We start from the raw sequence: 18,178 nt of genomic DNA, 5'->3' as shown, positions 1-18,178 counted from the left end.
ATGGTTGTTGTCGAAATGCATCACCTTGAGGATGTAAAATGTTATTTTAAATGTTATACATTTTTATAGATGACTTTGAAAAGGCTATTTCAATTTGAAATCTGGATTTGGTCACACATTCCTGCTTTTGTCCATGTCATATATTCTGATATTATGAATAAAGTAATGAACTGGTTATCGCTCTGCCTCTTGTCTGTCCTCTCGTGAGTCAAGATCACTTTTTATCTCCCTAATTGTAGTAGAAGTTTATTCTGTGTTAAATTACTAGCTATTAATATTAGATCAAATATCACCGATGAGCATTAACCTATGATAATTCAAATGTTCCCACTTGTCCTGGATTGAAATCCCTATTTGTGTTGACATTTTTCATGCAGCAACATATTATAAATACTTATGATAATCATATAAATGTGTTTAATTAATAAGAATATGAAATGAAGGAAAAAATAACTGGCACCTCAAATTCAACATTAAAATGTAGGCAGTCATTTATTTAAGATTTATTAATGTTAAAAAAAACTTTGAGCAGTGTCAGCACTTTGAAATTAAATTAGAGGTGCATGAGTTTCTCAGTTATGTGAAGCAGAGCATCACACCATCCTGCTGTTCATTATTTTCCTTTTACATTTTAAAGAGTTGTCTCTTCTATTGACTGATCTCTGTCTTCATTTGCATTTCTGGGGAAATAATATTGGTTTTTGCCCTTTATTATGTCCAGAGTTCAGTCATGGTGATTTCTGACGTTTTCCTGGACTGCCTAGCATTCAGTATTACTATATTAAACTGCTAGAAAATCTGTGTAAACAGAAACAGTAACTGAACTCAACATTCAGAGTAAAAACAAATGAACACACAATATAACTTTATAAAAACATAACTTAATACATCTAAAAATAAAAACAATATGAACATTTTAAACCAGAAATCATATGTGCACATGCCTGTCAAACATGTTCACTGCTTAAAAGAGTTTTAACAGGTTAATTATTGTTAGGACTCTGCCGTCAGAAGTTAGAAGTCACTGGCACTAAATTCTTTGAACAAAAAAATATTCTATATATTAAAATTTGATCCTGGTTATCAGGATTGGTATTTCACTAGACTTTTCTAAAATGCATTTTAGTTAATTCGTATTTAGAAAGATATTATTAAAAATAATTAATCTACAAATCCAGTGTTATTATTATTTTTGCAGAGCATGACAATATAAATCAAACAAATGCCAAAGGTGTTTTTTCTGCTTGGGTGCATTCACTGGTTCGATCGTCACCTGTGAATAGGGTCCACTTGTGAATAACAGAAATGTCAACTCTGAAACATTACTTAGTCATGTTGTTGCTTTGGTGGAGATGCAGACAAGCATCTGCTTCATGTAGTACATGTCAATCACTCTGTGGGTTGATGAGCTTGATGCGAGTGTGTGTAGTGTGTGTAGTTTGTTTAGTGTTTCTGCAGCAGCACAAAGAACAGAGAAGGCCCAGAATGAGAGAAAACAGACCGATAGTGAGGGATATACAGGTCCCATAAAGCAAGGGTAATTTCATTGAATCCCACACTGAAAAAAAACCAAAAGAATAAGAATCAGATGCAAATTTATGTTAGTTACTCCTGTACCAAATAAAGTAGGTTTTTGCAAATAGGCTTTGTCAAAACAAAATATTTGGGTGGTAAGAAACCATGCTTTAACATTATAATATAACTCACATGCAAATTTGACATTAAGAAAGACCCTCCTGGATATAATCTCTGGTTCTTTACTCCAGTCCTCTGTTGTGGTTGATCGTATCCATGGTGTGGCAGTACAGTAATATTCGCCAGCATCACTGTCTTGGGTGCCATGAATGGTGAGGGTAAAGGTTTGGGTTCTGAGACGCTCCAGACTGCAGTCACTGCTGTCATTGCGAGGGCTTTTCCTCACCACACCCAAACGATCTATACTGATCAGCAGAATGAAGCTATCTGATCTCCGTAAATGGCTCCCATGATACCATCGTATTTCATATGCAACATTGTCTAGATGAAGAGAAATGCATAGCATTATTTTTAAAGGTCTACAAAGTTCAGTAGATATAAGAAGACACAGTGGTTGTGATTGTTATGCATGGACACATACTCCAGTCTATTACAGTCAGGGCATCAAAAGCGTTCAAACTGATAGGGCATATAGTACCCCAAACATTACAATTACTGCTATAATGCCCCTATATGATCTATGTCCAACAGACTCATCAGTTTGTCCAACAGACTCATTCAAGATTAAATCTGTTAGTACTGATTATACAGAGCGTTCTGAAGATTTTGCTGAACTCAAAATTTACATAAATCAAAATGTCTGGTTTACAGTAAATTAACTGTCAATATTTACTCTACAAGAGCAAATCTACTGGCAAAGGTACTCACATAATGGTACTTATGACATCCATATACAGAAGCAGAGGCATGGCTGAGAATCAATTGTTATGGAGAAGAGGGAGGGCAAACCAGTACGTAGCACTCAATGACTCTAACTCGAGTCATTACTGCCACGAGCAGGCTGAGAGGCAGTTGTCACTCCAGAAGCTGCTCTGACTCACTTTGCCCTCCTAGAGCTTTTCAAGTGTGGACCAATTATGCATGAATGGTTGTAAGAGGCATGGCCTTACTGACTCCTCCCCTTGCTATTGGGGGAAGCCCAGCAGTTGCCACCACAGACATAGCTGGGGTATTCCACCAGCAGCAATCATCATCAATCAAGGGCTCAATCATGCAGCAGGTTGGATACCTGTAGAGCACTGTTGTTGCATCCACTTACTGCAGCTTCCCAAGCCTAATTCACTTGGAAGAAGTGCATGTTTGGTCAAGGTGAGGTGTGTGCATAGGGATTTTTACTGAAATTTATCATTATTAAATTACGGGGGCAAAAACATAAAGTTGGGGTGGCAAGGGAAATGCTTGACAATGGGCTCTGCAGAAGCAAGGCATGGTGTGGAATTTGCACAACATTGGTTTGAAAGGAGGTGCCAGTGCTGTTCATATCAGCTCTATTTCAAGGGGACACAGAGGGTGGGGAGGGCTTTGCATTCATCCTTTGCATTTCCATTTGGTGCACTTGCACAACAAGACCCTGAGACCATGCCTAATGTTTTGTTATGTTTTTGAAAGTTCTGTATGGGAGCTAGGGCATGGCCATGCATCAGCAGTGAAGAGGAAGACAGTTAAACTGGCAGGTAACTAATGATGATTCACACCAGTGTCTGGCTCTTTAAGTTTTCAGGAATGGTCGTAACCAGAAATAGAGTGTGAACTACTAGAGCTTGCAACACACACACACAAAGGAGCATAAACTTGAACAAAATGAAAACTGTGAGTTAATGAAGGACCCTTTTTAGTTGATTTTTTTCAAAGGACACTTAAAAGAACGGTGTGAGTAAAAGCAAGCCTGGAGCTCTTGAGAATGCTGCCTGCCTCCCAAGTCTTCCTCCACACATTCACAGACAACAGGTTGTACAGTTTGTTTAGACTTTTTGGCCCAATGGTGGTTTGTTTCACTGACAAAATCCAGTTATTTAAGGACATTACAGCAAAACACATATGTTTTGCATCTTAAAATGCATTTGAAACAAATATGAATGTACTGTTTTACAAAATACCTTATTAAGAATGTAGATTGCTGGCTGCCATGTGGTCTTTAGTTCTAGATTACTAATATGCACACTGAGATTACAGAACATTTCAATAAATTGAGTTAATTTTTCCACTAAACAAATATGCATACCTTTATTGGAAGCTCCTGATGCACTGATAATGCAATCTATCTTAACCGTTTCCCAGGGGTACACACTGGTAGTGTCTGACATGATGGAAAGATCAAATGATGGCCCTGAGGAAAATAAAAATATATAATAGAGATTAAGGCAATAATAACACTAGCATAACATCAGACACCTATCTCGTTTATCACACAAGTGTAAACAATTCCCCTTCCTCCTTTTCGTAAATATTTTGCATTGTAGATGTCCTAAATTATTGACTTGCACCTCATTCAGAGTGGACAGTGGACAGTGAAAGAAATAAGTGTGGTGGTTCCTAACTTTATAGCCTTTCCAGAACAACTTTAAGACACCATTCTATTTATTCCCCTAATAGTCTATTTGATGGAGAACAGGCAACACTATCCAAATTCATATTTGTTAAATAAACTAGGCATCGACAGCTAAAAACATCTATTCAGATTTTAAATATTCATGGGTTCATAGTTTAATTATTAAGTCCTTACTTGTGTGCTCGAAGTTAATCTGAATTTTGTTTGACTCTCCTTTCATCAGCTCCACCCAGTTATTCCCATCAGGCTTAGTCCATGCTGCAACTTCACAATAGTAGAATCCTCTATCCATCATCTGAACACCCTGAATTCGGAATAAGAACTCCATGTTGCCAGTCTTCACTAGACTCAGGCTGTCCAGTCGACTAGACTCGTACCAGTCCTCTAACTTGAGAACCAGGTCAGGGCTGAGTGAAGCAAGTTTCCGACTCGGGGCACCTACACCATACTGGACCAATATGAGGACAGAGAGGGCCAAACCATCCCAGAGGTTCTTAAGTTTGGCCAGGCAGTTCATTTCAAAAGTGGAGCCACTGAAAGTTGCTTGTCGTTTGTGTCGGGCGATCACACTGATGCCAGGGCCTGGAAGAAGGAGTGGCGGAGACTATGAAAAGGAAGGTCTTACATGGGTGAGTGATTTTATCATTATCCTTTTTAGATATATGAAGATATTTAACTTTTCTATAAACACACATTTTACTTGTTGAAGGTGTATTTGCATGACTGTATATTTGGGTGGGGCAGGATGACATGCACTTGAGAAGCAGCAACATGCAGTTATCTAGCATACAGTCTAGCAGTCTGTTTTGACTGGTTTAAGATGCATAATTTTTTAGATGTGCTTGATAAAGCGAGTGTCCCATTAAGGCGCACACTCAAGAGTTTATTACTGTTATCATTAACCAGGGTTTGCTAGATTTCATTTCCAGCCCAAGTACATCTCAATCACACAAAAGTAATTATCAGTGTTCCTGAAAAGAAATGTGTGTTCCTCAGTGTTTATATTTAACAATGCTGGTGGCATTGTGTCTCTTTATGGCAATAAAATTAGTTCATATTCATATAGACATTATACAATATATCATTCTTGAAAATTGATGGACAATGGAAACCTAAAAAAAGAAGGAAAATTAAAATAATTAATCATCAGTGCTTGTTTGTTTATTACTGTTACTGTCCTTATTAAAGTTACAGTAATAATTTCTTTAATATGAAAAATATTGTTAGTTATCATTACTGTTAGTTAATATTATTAGTGGTTAATCATCTTACTTAAAATAAAAAATGTGTAAATGATGCTTATCAATACTAGTTAATGTTTAACAGTTAAATATGTATTAAGTAATTTAGAAATGGTTTGGCTATATTAAATAATGTATATTAATGTGGTGGATCACTGACACTTCAGGGATGTTTAATGCCTGGTGATCTAGACTAGGTACAATCTGCATGCAACCCCTATAGAAAACCTGTGCTCTGAAGTGAAAAAGTTCACTATGTTCATTGCTTAGAAAATAAAGGAGTTTGAAATAGTCTGCATGAAAGAGACACCCCAAAGAGCATCAAAAAACCCCTCTAATGTTTCCAGCCTTGATAAAGGAAGAAACTTATTGTTGTTATTCTCTACAGGAAGGGCTTCATCACATAGAATTTAATTTAACCTGTTGATGAGTATCATTTAATTGGATTTATGAAAATTTCCTCACCCTTGGAGGCCAAGCCAACTTTTAGTGCACGAGTTTGGTGTTCTGATGTATGTTTCCAGATGCCAAGGCGAGTGAGTGTCCATGTTGCGACACTGCAAACATATTCACCTACATCTCCATTTGTGGTGTGGACCAGGCGGAGCTTAAAGGTAGCTGGCTCAATTCGGTTTAGCAGGATGAGACCTGAATCAATGCGGGCCCTATATTTATCACTAGGAATGATAGCCCCATTTTCATTCATTGAGGCAATAATGTCAGTGCCAACCTGACCACCAGCAGATGAAGCAGTAGAATAGAACCAACAGACACTCAATCGTTTACCCCAGAAGTGGGAAATGTTGGACACTTGACACACAAGTTCTGTGGGATCACCTACATACTGGGCTATGACTGGAGATTTAAGAGTCACATTAAATGTTGGATCTGAAAGAAATAAGAGAGAAAGATGTTAAATTGGCAAGATGGCAAATCTAATATCTTAAGTTTTTTAACATGTTAAAAACACACTTGCATAATAGTAACAGCTAGCCTGAAGTAGTAGGATGGGCAGGTTTTATTACTGAAAAAAAACCATGGCATTATGCATGACAGGTTGGTAAAGGTAAACAGGTAAAATCAAGAAAACCATGTTGTATCAAACACCAAACAAGGAATAACCAATTAAGACTAGGAAATAAAACCTGTGATTACAGACAACAAGGAGAAACATACTCATATGTGTTATGTTTAAATGTTATATTTTAACACATCACTTAAAATATAAATGCCAAATTTTTCAAATTTGCTGAAGAAGCAAAGAAGGAATGAGAAAATGTATTGTTTGCCCCCTTAAGAGTGAATCTTGTCTTTTTTGTTGGTAATAGATTAGTGTGATATCACTCAGGACAGGAACAGATGTTTTCACCAAAGAAGACTAAGCTGTCTAGCTAAAATCTTACAGCTTGCAAGAACATCAGTTTGTGCAACTCTCAGCTTGCAGATAGTTACTATGGAGAGACCATTCTAAAACATATGAGATATGGTGTCTGGGGCTTGTTGAAGCCTATAACAAATGGTGTCCATCATAAATCTTTAATCATTTTAAATCCTAAAGAAAAAAGAAAGCAGAACCTATTTGAGAGATTCTGCTTTCTGGTAGAGTAGATGTTGTAGACAGGCCTTCAAAATGTTTTTAGTAATAGGATGACATTTAAAAAGAAACTCTATCAGAGACATGGACTACTGCAGTTAATTAAGTCAGGCAGGGATCCAACCACTTATTCTAAAATTACTTTTTAATCAAAGCAGTATAAAGTGTATGTTTGCTGCCCAATAATAAATGTAATGAATGTAAAAGAATAAAAGATTTGTGTTGTAAAACTTTACAGGCTATTTTTTTTTTCAAATAACACTGGCCTAATATCAGGAAAATTTATTTAAGGAGAAAGAGAGGGACAGACAGTGTAAAAGGTTTGTGCAAATTCTGAGATATTAGTCAATGTGATGTCAAGATATGTGAAGCTGGCAGAGGCAGTGTGATGTTCTGGCTTGACTAAAACCCAATGAATGTGATGTGTGTGAAAAAACGGACTTCGGACTTTTGAGCTTGCAGTGAATTTAACATTGTTTGCAATTTCAAAATCTAGTCAGTTCATATATATATATATATACATACATTAAATAGAAAATAATGGTATAGAAAAAGACTGACATATAGAGCACATAAAACAGTGTTACCCAGAAAAAAAGAATAGACAAGATTTATGTTCTTCTGCTAACTTTAGGCTGTTGCTGGGGATAGGAATGTAGTACTCTGGGAACTAAACATGGAAGATGTCAATCAACCTTAATTACCCTCTCCAGACCTGACACTCATCATCAAACCACCAGCCATACTGTTGGACTATCTGGACTTTCTCTTTTTAGTGTATGTTCAGTTCTGGTTGTGTAGCAGACATATTTAAACATAAAATGGTTCATTTGGCAATAGGATAACATTCACAAAGTAGGCACTGTATGTGGAAAATGTAAATTGGGTGTAATTTATAGAAGTAGAAAAAGACTAACCCAAAACAGTAAATCTGAAAAGAGACACTTGGCTCTTCTTTAATCCATATTTTAATATCTTCCTGCTACAACCACCTATTTCAGTAGCATCTCATACAAGTACAACTCCATGACTCTTTTAACAGGATTAATACTGAAATGCATGAAAATAAGAAGTATTTTTACAACATTCTGTGTTTCTTTATGATGTGCCTCAGACATACATAATTTGCTTAAAGTAATAAAGGATATACAGAAATATAGAATACATAGGTTCCTGTTCCATAAATCAACATGTTGTCAGGCAAAAGTTGTTTTAACTGGGTTTCGGTGTTTAATGTCCTTGCCTCTTTAACACCTCCCACTACAAAGCCATCATGGTTGCCTGATGAGGAGAATTTTTGTTTTAATTTTCAGATTTGGAATTTTGATGCCTGAGAAACGTCTATTTGAACTTAACTCCAACCAGTTTCATGACAATAACTTTAAAGTTGTCACTTTAACTTTTAAGTTAAAATAACTTTTAACTTTTATAGATGGCATGTGTCACATGCCACCTAAATCCTGATTTATGGCAGCTATTATGGATCATGAAAATCTAACAGATTGTTCTCTCTAGCTTGATCAGGCTTATTTTTCTTGAGAAACAGCAAATTGGACTTAAACTCTGCCCCTATGTAAGCCCATGCCCTAATCACTGCAGACGTCCCTGCAGACACTGCAACCAACTCCACCTCCTTATAACCGATTGATGTGTGATGACCATCCTATATATAAATGACATCATATTTTGATAATAAGTTTCAGACTCTCCTGAGTAGTTTGATAACAATGTTGTGATCCTTGAACAAGATCCCAGGAAGTAATGTTATGTACATTTGTTTTCTTTACACTTTACACTGCCCCTTTTCAGTGGTTATTTTCAGTGGTTATTCTCTAAACTTTGCAGTTTCCCCCCTTAGTCCAAAGATGTGTTGCAGTGTACAAATGAGTGTGTGTGTGTGTGTGTCTGAATGAGTCCATAGTGTATGAATGAGTGTGTGTGTGTGTGTGTGTGTGTGTGTGTGTGTGTGATTTAGTGCGAGATGCCCTGAAATGACTTGTCACTTGGTATAGGTACCCGGAATCCCCTGGAATAGGCATCAGGTTCTCCGTAACCATGTGTAGGATAAGCAGTACAGAAAATGGATGAATGAAAACACTAATAATGTCCCTAGTGGCCAATTAGAGTGTGATTGTAGTGGATCTATACTCAAATGTACCACTCAGTTTTTTAATGGCTTCATCCAGGGATGTGGGCTGGTGGCACTAGACCCTCTCCATCGATTTTGTGGGAATAACGCAACAAATCGCTCCAGCACAACCAGCTTGATGATCTGTACTGCATCCTGCTCCTCTGCCCTTAACTACTGTTGACAGGAGTCAATTCAGCTGCTTTGCATAAGTGAAGGGGCAGCTAAACTCAGGAAGCTGCAGCAACCATAAGCACTGGACCTTGATAATCTTGCTGAGTGATGAGGCTTCCAAGCAAGCATCAAATCCCAGGTTTTAGCATTACTGCAGTACCTGTTGTATGAGGATATAGAAGAAGACTCCATAGTCAGGCAGAATTTTACCTGAGCTCTGGGCTTGTGCTTATTCAGTCTGTGATAACAGGAAACAGGTCTGTCAAGTTCAAGTGAATGATTCTTAACATGTTTTGTGTATATGTGTGTCTCACAAGCTCGGGCAAGCAGTATTACACACTCACTCACTCTCTCTCTCTCTCTCTCTCTCTCCTGTTTCAGAAAAACTGAAATTTTCCTGCTGAAAGAGCCCAGTGCCACTAAGGAATGCCATTGCCATGAAGCTGTGTATCTAATCTGCAACAATGTATAGGTAGGAGGCATATGTCAAAGTAACAGCCACATGAATGTATCCCAAGTTTTCCCTGTAGAACATTGCCAGAAGCATCACACTGCCTTCGCTGTAAGCCTGGTGCCCCATGTAAGCAATACACATACACCCTGCTGTCCACATGAAATGTGATTCATCTGACCAGGCCACCTTCTTTCATTGCTCCATGGTCCAGTTCTGATGCTCACATGCCCCACTGTAGGAGCTTTCAGCAGTGGATGACAGGGGTCAGCAGGGGCACTCTTTAAATTATTTCTGCAAATTAACTTATTTCTGCAATTTCTGTTACAATAACTCTTCTGTTGGATCGCATATCAGTGAGCCTTGGGCATCAATGACCCTGTTCAAGGTTCATCAGTGGTCCTTGCTTGGACCATTTTGGGTGGGAACTAACTACTGTGTATCAGGAATGCCCACATCCAGTCATCCAGTCATCTAGCCGTCCCAATTTGGCCCTTGTCAAAATCGCTCAGATTCTTACTCTTGTCCATTTTTCCTGCTTCCAACACATCAACTGACTGTTCCTTTGCTGCCTGATATACAAGACAGGTGCCACTGTAAAGGGATAGCCAATGCTAATCACTTAACCTCTTTGTTATGCATGATTGGCACACTGATTGGAGAGGGTCTAAGGAACATTCTGACCAAATTTGGGATAGAAAGTGTTCTGGATGCTCTAGAACCACAGTCCTGTGAAATTTGGGCTTAATTTGTAAGTATGTTGATGGTCCTAACTTTTGAACATTTTTTTTATTTACATTTTCACCAAATTTGGCTCAAATCATTCTGGCTTTGGCTCAAAAACAATTCAAAACTGTTCTCCTCTAACATGCTGGCAAATGCAAAAAGCAGTATGTGAGAATGTATGTCAGCAATGCATCTATGTATCTTCATGAAACTTGATAAGTATCTTCAGAACCACACCCTGAAGAAGTTTTGTGATTGCCAAGAAATGTAACAACTTTCATTTCCATACTTATATCCTTTAAAGAATTTGTGCTTAATTCACTGTTCTTTTTTCCTATAATTCCCTGGAATATACTAAAGTGAATGCCTACCAACATCTGAAATTCAAGTGTACTTCCTGTCAAACATCTTGGAAAACTGTTCATTACTTCTCCTACACGTTATGCCTAATCATCACCCAATTTTGGCAACATCATCTTCAGACCAAACAAAGAATTTTGTATGATCTAAAGATACAAAGAAAGTACAAATGTTCTTGATTTAATTAACAGTTAAATTAATATTTTATAACAAATTTAATATAGATAGCTGTCTAAGCTCTTCTAGTTAGCTATTAAAAACTGCTAGTTTGCAGTAACAGTGTTGTTATGCTTGCAGTTTGTCACATTTTCATATCAGCACTAAAAGCTTCAGGTAGCTCACTCAGATGGTGGCATCCTTTCCAGGCAGGATTAGTGCTGTTAGTAAGGTGAGGGGCAGTGTCAGTCACCCTGACTTCTTTAATCCTCAGCTCCACTGTACTTTCTCCAATTCTTTCCACACTAATGTCACCAGTATATACCCGGTCCTTTAGTTAATATAAGTTACCCTTAACTCAATATCATAATTTTAAACTGGTATCTTCATGGAAGTCTTATTCTAATTATATGGGTTAGTGATTAGGTAAAATTTGTTTTAAGCAAAATATGTTTTTATTAAAGGGAATCTCAGGCTTATTATTAACAATAGTGGTAAAGTTTTGTACTGGGCTTGAGGAAAACCTTTGACAAAGTACAGACATAGTTTTCTAATTAAGTTAACTCACCTTGTGGGGTGATCACCACTTGCACAGAGGCTGATGTCTTCTCTGCAGCCTGGTACCATTTTCGCCTGCTCTTTTGTATCCATGCCCTCACCCTGCATGAGTAAAGTCCCTTATCAGATAGCTCAACGCTGTGGATCTCCAGTCTGAAATCACCCTCTCCAACCTGGTTAATGCTAAATATATCTGAGGTTTTTGCCACCACTCCATCACGACTAAGGTGGGTAAGAACCTGTGTTTCATTTAGCAGCCATGTCACCTCAAGATCTAAGGCAACAAGGTCATATGCAGAAACCAAGCAAGTGAGATTCAGATTGTCTCCTGTGTTAAGGATGGTATTATCCAGGACCTGTACAATGAGGGATTCAGCTGTAATCAAATAATAAAGAAGGAACTGTGTTAATATTACTGTAATTACCATGAGACAAAAAATCCATTCACAATAATGCTGTTACTTAAACAAAAATTTAAATTTATGTCATAAAAGTAGTCAATACAGTTTTGACAATATGAGCAATTATTTATAGTGGTATATTTGTTGCATAACTTACAAATAAATAATAGAATATCCATTAATAAGTAATAAGTATATATTTAACATTTTAAATATTATAAATAGCATAAATATTTCTGCAATTCACAAATGAGCATTTGATTCACAAATAGTTTTGAAACACACAACCTCATATTTTACCAAATGTAAACTTTTTAGTACCAGTCTTCAGAAATTCTCATAGATTGTTTTATATATCTCTTGGTTAGTGTAATAAGACTTTAACATGGAGTACATGGAATCAGAGAAGTGATTTCTTTCATTCATTCAAGTGCTTATTCCTGGTCAGGGTCATGGTGGATTCAAAAACAATCAATACACCAATCATATTTTGGAGGGTGCCAGGTTCAATTATTCTGCTGAAAGAGGCCAATGCCATTAGGGAATACCCATGCCACAGTGTACAAATTGTTCTGGAATGGTTTGAGGAACATTACAAGAGCTTAGGGTGTTGAATTGGCCTCTAATTTCCCCAAATCTCAATCCAATCAAGCATCTGTGGGATTTCCTGGACAAACAAGTCAGATCCAAATGCTTCAATCGGTCAGAGCTGTTGGCAGCAGACGGGGGACCTACACAATACTAGGAACATGGTTTTAATGTTAAGGCAGATCAGTATATATTTGCTGTTATTGGTTATAATTACGACTGTATTAGACTCACTATCTGATTATACCTAGTGAAAAAACACAAATTTGTGGCTTGAACTGCACTAGTTTATACTTCTCTCACAATTCACTGCATTCTTTACTATTTTAATACAAACTTGAATTAAAATGTTTAAATTTAATCAAACTTCTTTAAATGTCTAGCAAAATTTGACCATAAATGAATAAAGACACTGTTAATATCAGATATAGAGTACAATCACATTATATCACTTTACTCAGTGTTCAATGGGTGGTCGTTTACAGCTGTGCACTCTCTCAGCAGTACACCCCAGCTGTAATTAAATGTTGCATGGTAAGCCTACATAGCAACCCAGGAAGAGTATCCCTGGTAACGAAAGCAAACAGTTAGGTTTGTGAGAAAAGTCACAGACTCTTTAATGGCACAAAAAAGGTAAAGAAAGACTCATATACTATACAATGTAAATATTATTGATTCATAATGCATAAATATTCAATCCCTGGGTCAATACTTCATAGAACCATCGTTTGCTTAATTTACAGCTGGATATTTTCTAGGATACGACTACTGCACAGTCGGATTGTGAACTTCAGGATGGACACCTCTAGTGAACAGAAATTTTGAACTCTTGCCACAGGAGTTTTAACAGGATTTTATCCAGGACACTTTAACACAATTATGGTTCTTGATTTGAACTACTCCAGCAAGGCTATGCAATCACAGTAGGTTTTCTTATATGATCCATCTTGCTCCTCAACCCTGACCAGACTCCAAGTCCCTGTTGATTAAAAGCAGCACTTTGCATCAAGTCAATGCACAGAGTTATACAAAGATGGCATTTGGGTGAACTCAAATTCTATTCTTGCCACCCTTCCAACCCAGATGTGTGCCATGTCTAGGCACTGGTCATTCTGTGAGCAGATTCATGATCTGAGCTGAGGATTTCTCCAGCTGGCAAATCTGAGTGTTTTAATAACACCTTGGTCATGATGCTGTTCGTTTGGATACAGCACCTTGCCCTTCTCCTCCCCCAACTTTTGTACTGTTACCTGGAAGTGATATACAACAATGCTCTTATTTCAAACTTTGAGTTTATGTTTGCTCACATAAGGAGACTGAAAACTATCAAGCTAACAGACTTCACAAGTGCAGATGATTTGCACACTATGGCTCACACATTCCCATGCAGTACATCCTAAACAAAGTACAGTCGGGTCCAGAAATACTTAAATACTTCAGATTTTCAGCTTTAGGTTGGTGGTATTTACCAAAACAGATGAACAGTCTAATAATTACTGCTTTTTATATGCAGTTCCCCCTACACTTTTCTTAGAGACCAAAAATAATTAGACAATTGGCTGCACAGCTATTCCATGACCAAGTTGGTGTTATTCCTTCATTACTTTGTTTTTAAATAAAGTAGATAAAATGCCTATAGTTGATTTCGAGTGTGACATTTCAGAATCTGTTGCTGTTAATTCTCATTATGAAGTCAAGAACTACCAGCAAAGCAACCCATAAATTATTAAATCAAAAAAACAATCCCTTCAGAGAGGTGTGGGACCACATATAAAAAGTGCTATAATTCCTATAATATACCATTCAACTGATTTTGATTTTTAAAAGCATATTCATTTAAAGTAAATTGTTTTGATTGTGGTAAACATCTGAAATAATGTCAATGTCCAAATATTTTCGGACCTGAGTATATATTAGGGGTGTAACATAATGGCACTATCTGTATCTGTACAGTGCTCAAAAGCTTAAAACATATCTTTTTGTATTTGTATTTGCAACTGGATGTTGGACATGGTCTTTACCAGACATCTCTATCAAGGCAATGACATCTTTCTCTTTTTCTGCAAATCAAAGTGGGGTTTTATAATGACCCGATGATTTTTCTTTTAAGAAATTGAATTTAAGACCTTTCATTTAAGTTTGATGTATTTGCAATTAATGTACATGTTTTACACAATTTTCAAAATTAATCAAATAATTTTTGGAGTTCCTTAAGCATTTTAAGCAGCCCTCACCTGTTGGGATAACAGCTACTTCACCTATGACCTCTGCCTTTTCCTGTATCATGGTCCAGGTACCCTGGTCTCTGGTCCACTGTTTTGCAGTACACAAATACATCCCCTGATCTTCAGGCACTGCTCCAGACACCACCAGGCTATAGGAACCAGAACTGTCCAGATGCAGACGCATTTCACCATCAGCATAACGTTGGGTAAAATTCTTTCCAACAGTAACATCTGAATCAGGCCCGAAGGTAAGGAGATCCTGCTCTAGTGACTGATCCTTTTTAACAGACCATGTAACTGATAGGTAAACTCCTTCAGTGAAGTCTTGAGTGATGTTGCAGTGAAGATTGAATGATCTGCCCTCATGGACTGAAGGGGCTGGAACTTCAGGAACCACAACCAGCGTATTATGAATTACTGCAAGCAATAAAGAGGCATTTCAAGGCATCTTTAGCACAGGTGTGGATATTATAACAGATTGTAAATAATAATAATAATAATAATAATAATAATAATAATAATAATAATAAATGAATTCTAAATGCCTTATGCAAGTACTGGATTGATTCCACCAAAATACTGCTGGGTCTCTAATTCTGCCAATTAATTTTGCCAAAACAATAAAGACAGAAAGATTTATGGTTGAACTACAGAGTACTACATAAAAGGACAACACATTAAAAGCTCTAACATTTTATCAGTTTTTAAAAACTTACCTCTCAGCAGCACATCTGCCTCATAGTTTCCACTGATAACAGAATCTGTGCTGGGGGTACTGCAAGTGAAGGTTCCACTGTCAGTCACCCTGACTTCTTTAATCCTCAGCTCCACTGTACTTTCTCCAATTCTTTCCACACTAATGTCACCAGTATATACCCGGCCCTTTAAAGACTGGTCTGGAAAAGAAGGGTCAAAAGTGGAGACAACCTGAATGGTTTTTGACCCTTTTGTTGCTTTCCATTCAAAATCCTGCTCCTTGGGGCCCTGATAATCCGAGACTTCACAACGTAATGACAGTGTCTCGCCCTCCACTCGTATCAGAGGGCCTGTTGGTAGTGACACTTTTCGACCCACAGTCAAACCTAAAAAAACAATTGTAAATATTATAATGTAATTTATTCATATTAAATGTTTTTAAATTCACACAATTTTGCAGTTCTTTAACAGAGCACACAGGCATATATACACACACAGAGTTAAATAAACGGTCTCTGAAGAGGAAAGTCAGTACTGTATAAACTATAGTCTATAGTAGTTTATGGACTATAGTCACAAACCTTAGATTCCTCACAGTAGAGGAAGGCAGTTATGTGGGAGATGAAATTTACTGTTATTTACTTTCATGTACTTCTTGTCAGACTTGTCTGTTCCTATTTTTTGGTCACGTAAAAAATTGAGTGGTCTGATACAAAATGTTCTATGTGGTTTAACATATCTAGTTCAAAAATACCAGGAAATAAAAGCTGAAATACTATACTTGCACCTCATGTCCATCCCCTAAATGTCTTTGTTGTATAGCACAAATACCTGAATTGGTCTTGCAGTTCCACTAGTTTCAGAAGGAACTAAGATTATGTTGTTATTCATTAAATGACTAGATTTATATATGTAAAATCAAAATACATCAGAATTTACCAATAACACCATATTTTTATATTTCCAGAACTGCATACAATGGGTTTAGTATCAGTATAGTTTCTACAGTAATTTCTACAGTATTACAAGAAACAACTATATGATATATGGCAAAGACTGGCAGAGGGAATGGAAGACCAAGGAGTGTATAATGTCTGTACATCTGAATAATGTGACTTTGTTTCCCATGCAACGGCTGAGAGAAAGAAGAAAATGTGTCTCGCTTTTTCACTGTCAGAACGTTGTGTCTCGGTCTTCTGTGTGTTTTTTAAACATTATTTGCTAATAATGGTTAAACAGGAAATTTTCTGAAACTTGGCAACCCTGGATAATGACACATCTGGACGCACCTCGCACATGACAACAGGAAACACACCTGTTGTATCAAACACACTATTATCAAAAGTACATTTTAAACCACCTAAAACCAGCATCTAGAGTCTGCTGTATGAATGTATGTTCTCGACATTTAAGTGCCTCAAGGTTACTCATTCACTAGACAATAGAAATTCATTCATTAGAAACTCACTAGACAGTAGTATATGGCATGTTAAACAGCTTCTTAACTTTATTCAAGGCTATGTGAATATTACTGTCGTCCTGCTTCACTAAAAGTTGTGGTCATTAGACCCCGCTATACTGCTGTACAAGTTTGACAATCCAAATACAACGCATGTATGCATGTATACAATATGCATAAAAAGAACAGGACGAATGGAAGGTCATCAAATATGTCCCACTGTCACAGTAAATATGTCCCAGTGTCACATAACCGTTGGTTTGAACCCAAGTTCCTTCGTCTTTATCTCAGACGAACACAAGTTTTATATTATATATATATATATATATATATATATATATATATATATATATATATACAAATATATATATATATATATATACAAATATATATATATATATATATATATATATATATATATATATATACAAATATATATATATATATATATATATAAAATAAAACTTGTGTTCGATATATATACACCCTGGTTCTTGTACAAACACTTTCTGTCTCTCACAGGTGTTACTGTAGCTTTCTGTACTCACCTACAATGAAACACAGTGTGATCAATACGAGAAGGTTTTTCATGTCTTGGCTGTGCGTAATTCCTGCTGCTCGTCCGCCCTGCTCGCACATGGCATCTGACGTTCGATATTTTACGCGCAGTTATAAGTAATCCAGTTTCACAACACAAAAACAATCCTGCGCGCAATGAGTTTGCCTATACTAGGGTAAGATTCCGTCTGATGTAGGAACTGGACAGTCCACCAGTTCGGGGTAAAACGTCGAGGAGAATGGGGCAGTGGACTGGAGGCGGCTATAGTGCTGCAACGACGAAGTGTGACGAAACTTTTTACGACCGGTGAATCGAGAAGTTGAAGCGTTGAAACCGCCCCTAAATTACTCAAATTAAGATTATGTTTCTAAATCCAGATAGGGTGGGCAGCATATTATTGTTCCTCACTTTTGTTTTATTAATTCTAATTTAGTTAGTAAGAAGAGATATATGTCGTGTCTATTCTGTCACCTTTGTGAGAACAGTTGCTCAACTCCCGATAGGCTGAAGGAAGAATTCAGGTTCAGGTGAATGTGACGCATGATTGTGCCGGATGCCACAAAATTCCTCCTAATTTCTAGCACAGTTAAACTAACTGAATTAAAGGTGCAATATTCGATTAATAAATAAATAAAATAAAAATAAAATATTGCCTCAGCACAAGTGTATTACGAGTGTGAGACAACTTTTATGGAAAAAAATGCTTTCAGGGCCAGAGTGCATGTTTGTATTTACATGTGTCTCCTTTCAGTCAAATTGTCGATTTATGGACCATTCC

General features: G+C 36.9%; 1 protein-coding gene across 1 annotated transcript; it reads right to left on the bottom strand.

The window, feature by feature from the left end:
* Positions 1-466: 466 nt before the first annotated feature.
* Positions 467-17,950, bottom strand: ptgfrnb (prostaglandin F2 receptor inhibitor b). Its single transcript, XM_058379965.1, has 9 exons — positions 17,390-17,950; positions 15,403-15,768; positions 14,696-15,103; positions 11,483-11,848; positions 5,791-6,213; positions 4,259-4,666; positions 3,758-3,862; positions 1,708-2,016; positions 467-1,558 (listed from the first exon to the last, which is right to left on the bottom strand). The coding sequence occupies exons 1-9, from the start codon at positions 17,478-17,480 to the stop codon at positions 1,386-1,388; spliced, it is 2,649 nt and encodes an 882-aa protein (XP_058235948.1). The 5' UTR covers positions 17,481-17,950; the 3' UTR covers positions 467-1,385.
* Positions 17,951-18,178: the final 228 nt, after the last annotated feature.

Source organism: Hemibagrus wyckioides, linkage group LG26, assembly GCF_019097595.1.
Source record: "Hemibagrus wyckioides isolate EC202008001 linkage group LG26, SWU_Hwy_1.0, whole genome shotgun sequence".
Lineage (NCBI taxonomy): Eukaryota > Metazoa > Chordata > Actinopteri > Siluriformes > Bagridae > Hemibagrus > Hemibagrus wyckioides.
This window is presented reverse-complemented; position numbering and strand designations above follow the sequence as displayed.

Bases quoted from the DNA above. Each gene is read 5' to 3' on its own strand.
- ptgfrnb (XM_058379965.1), bottom strand. From the start codon at position 17,480: ATGTGCGAGCAGGGCGGACGAGCAGCAGGAATTACGCACAGCCAAGAC. The intron at 15,104-15,402 runs GTAAGTTTTTAA...TATTGCTTGCAG, and splicing joins GGCAGATGTGCTGCTGAGAG to TAATTCATAATACGCTGGTT. The intron at 3,863-4,258 runs GTAAGGACTTAA...TATTTTCCTCAG, and splicing joins GATTAACTTCGAGCACACAA to GGCCATCATTTGATCTTTCC.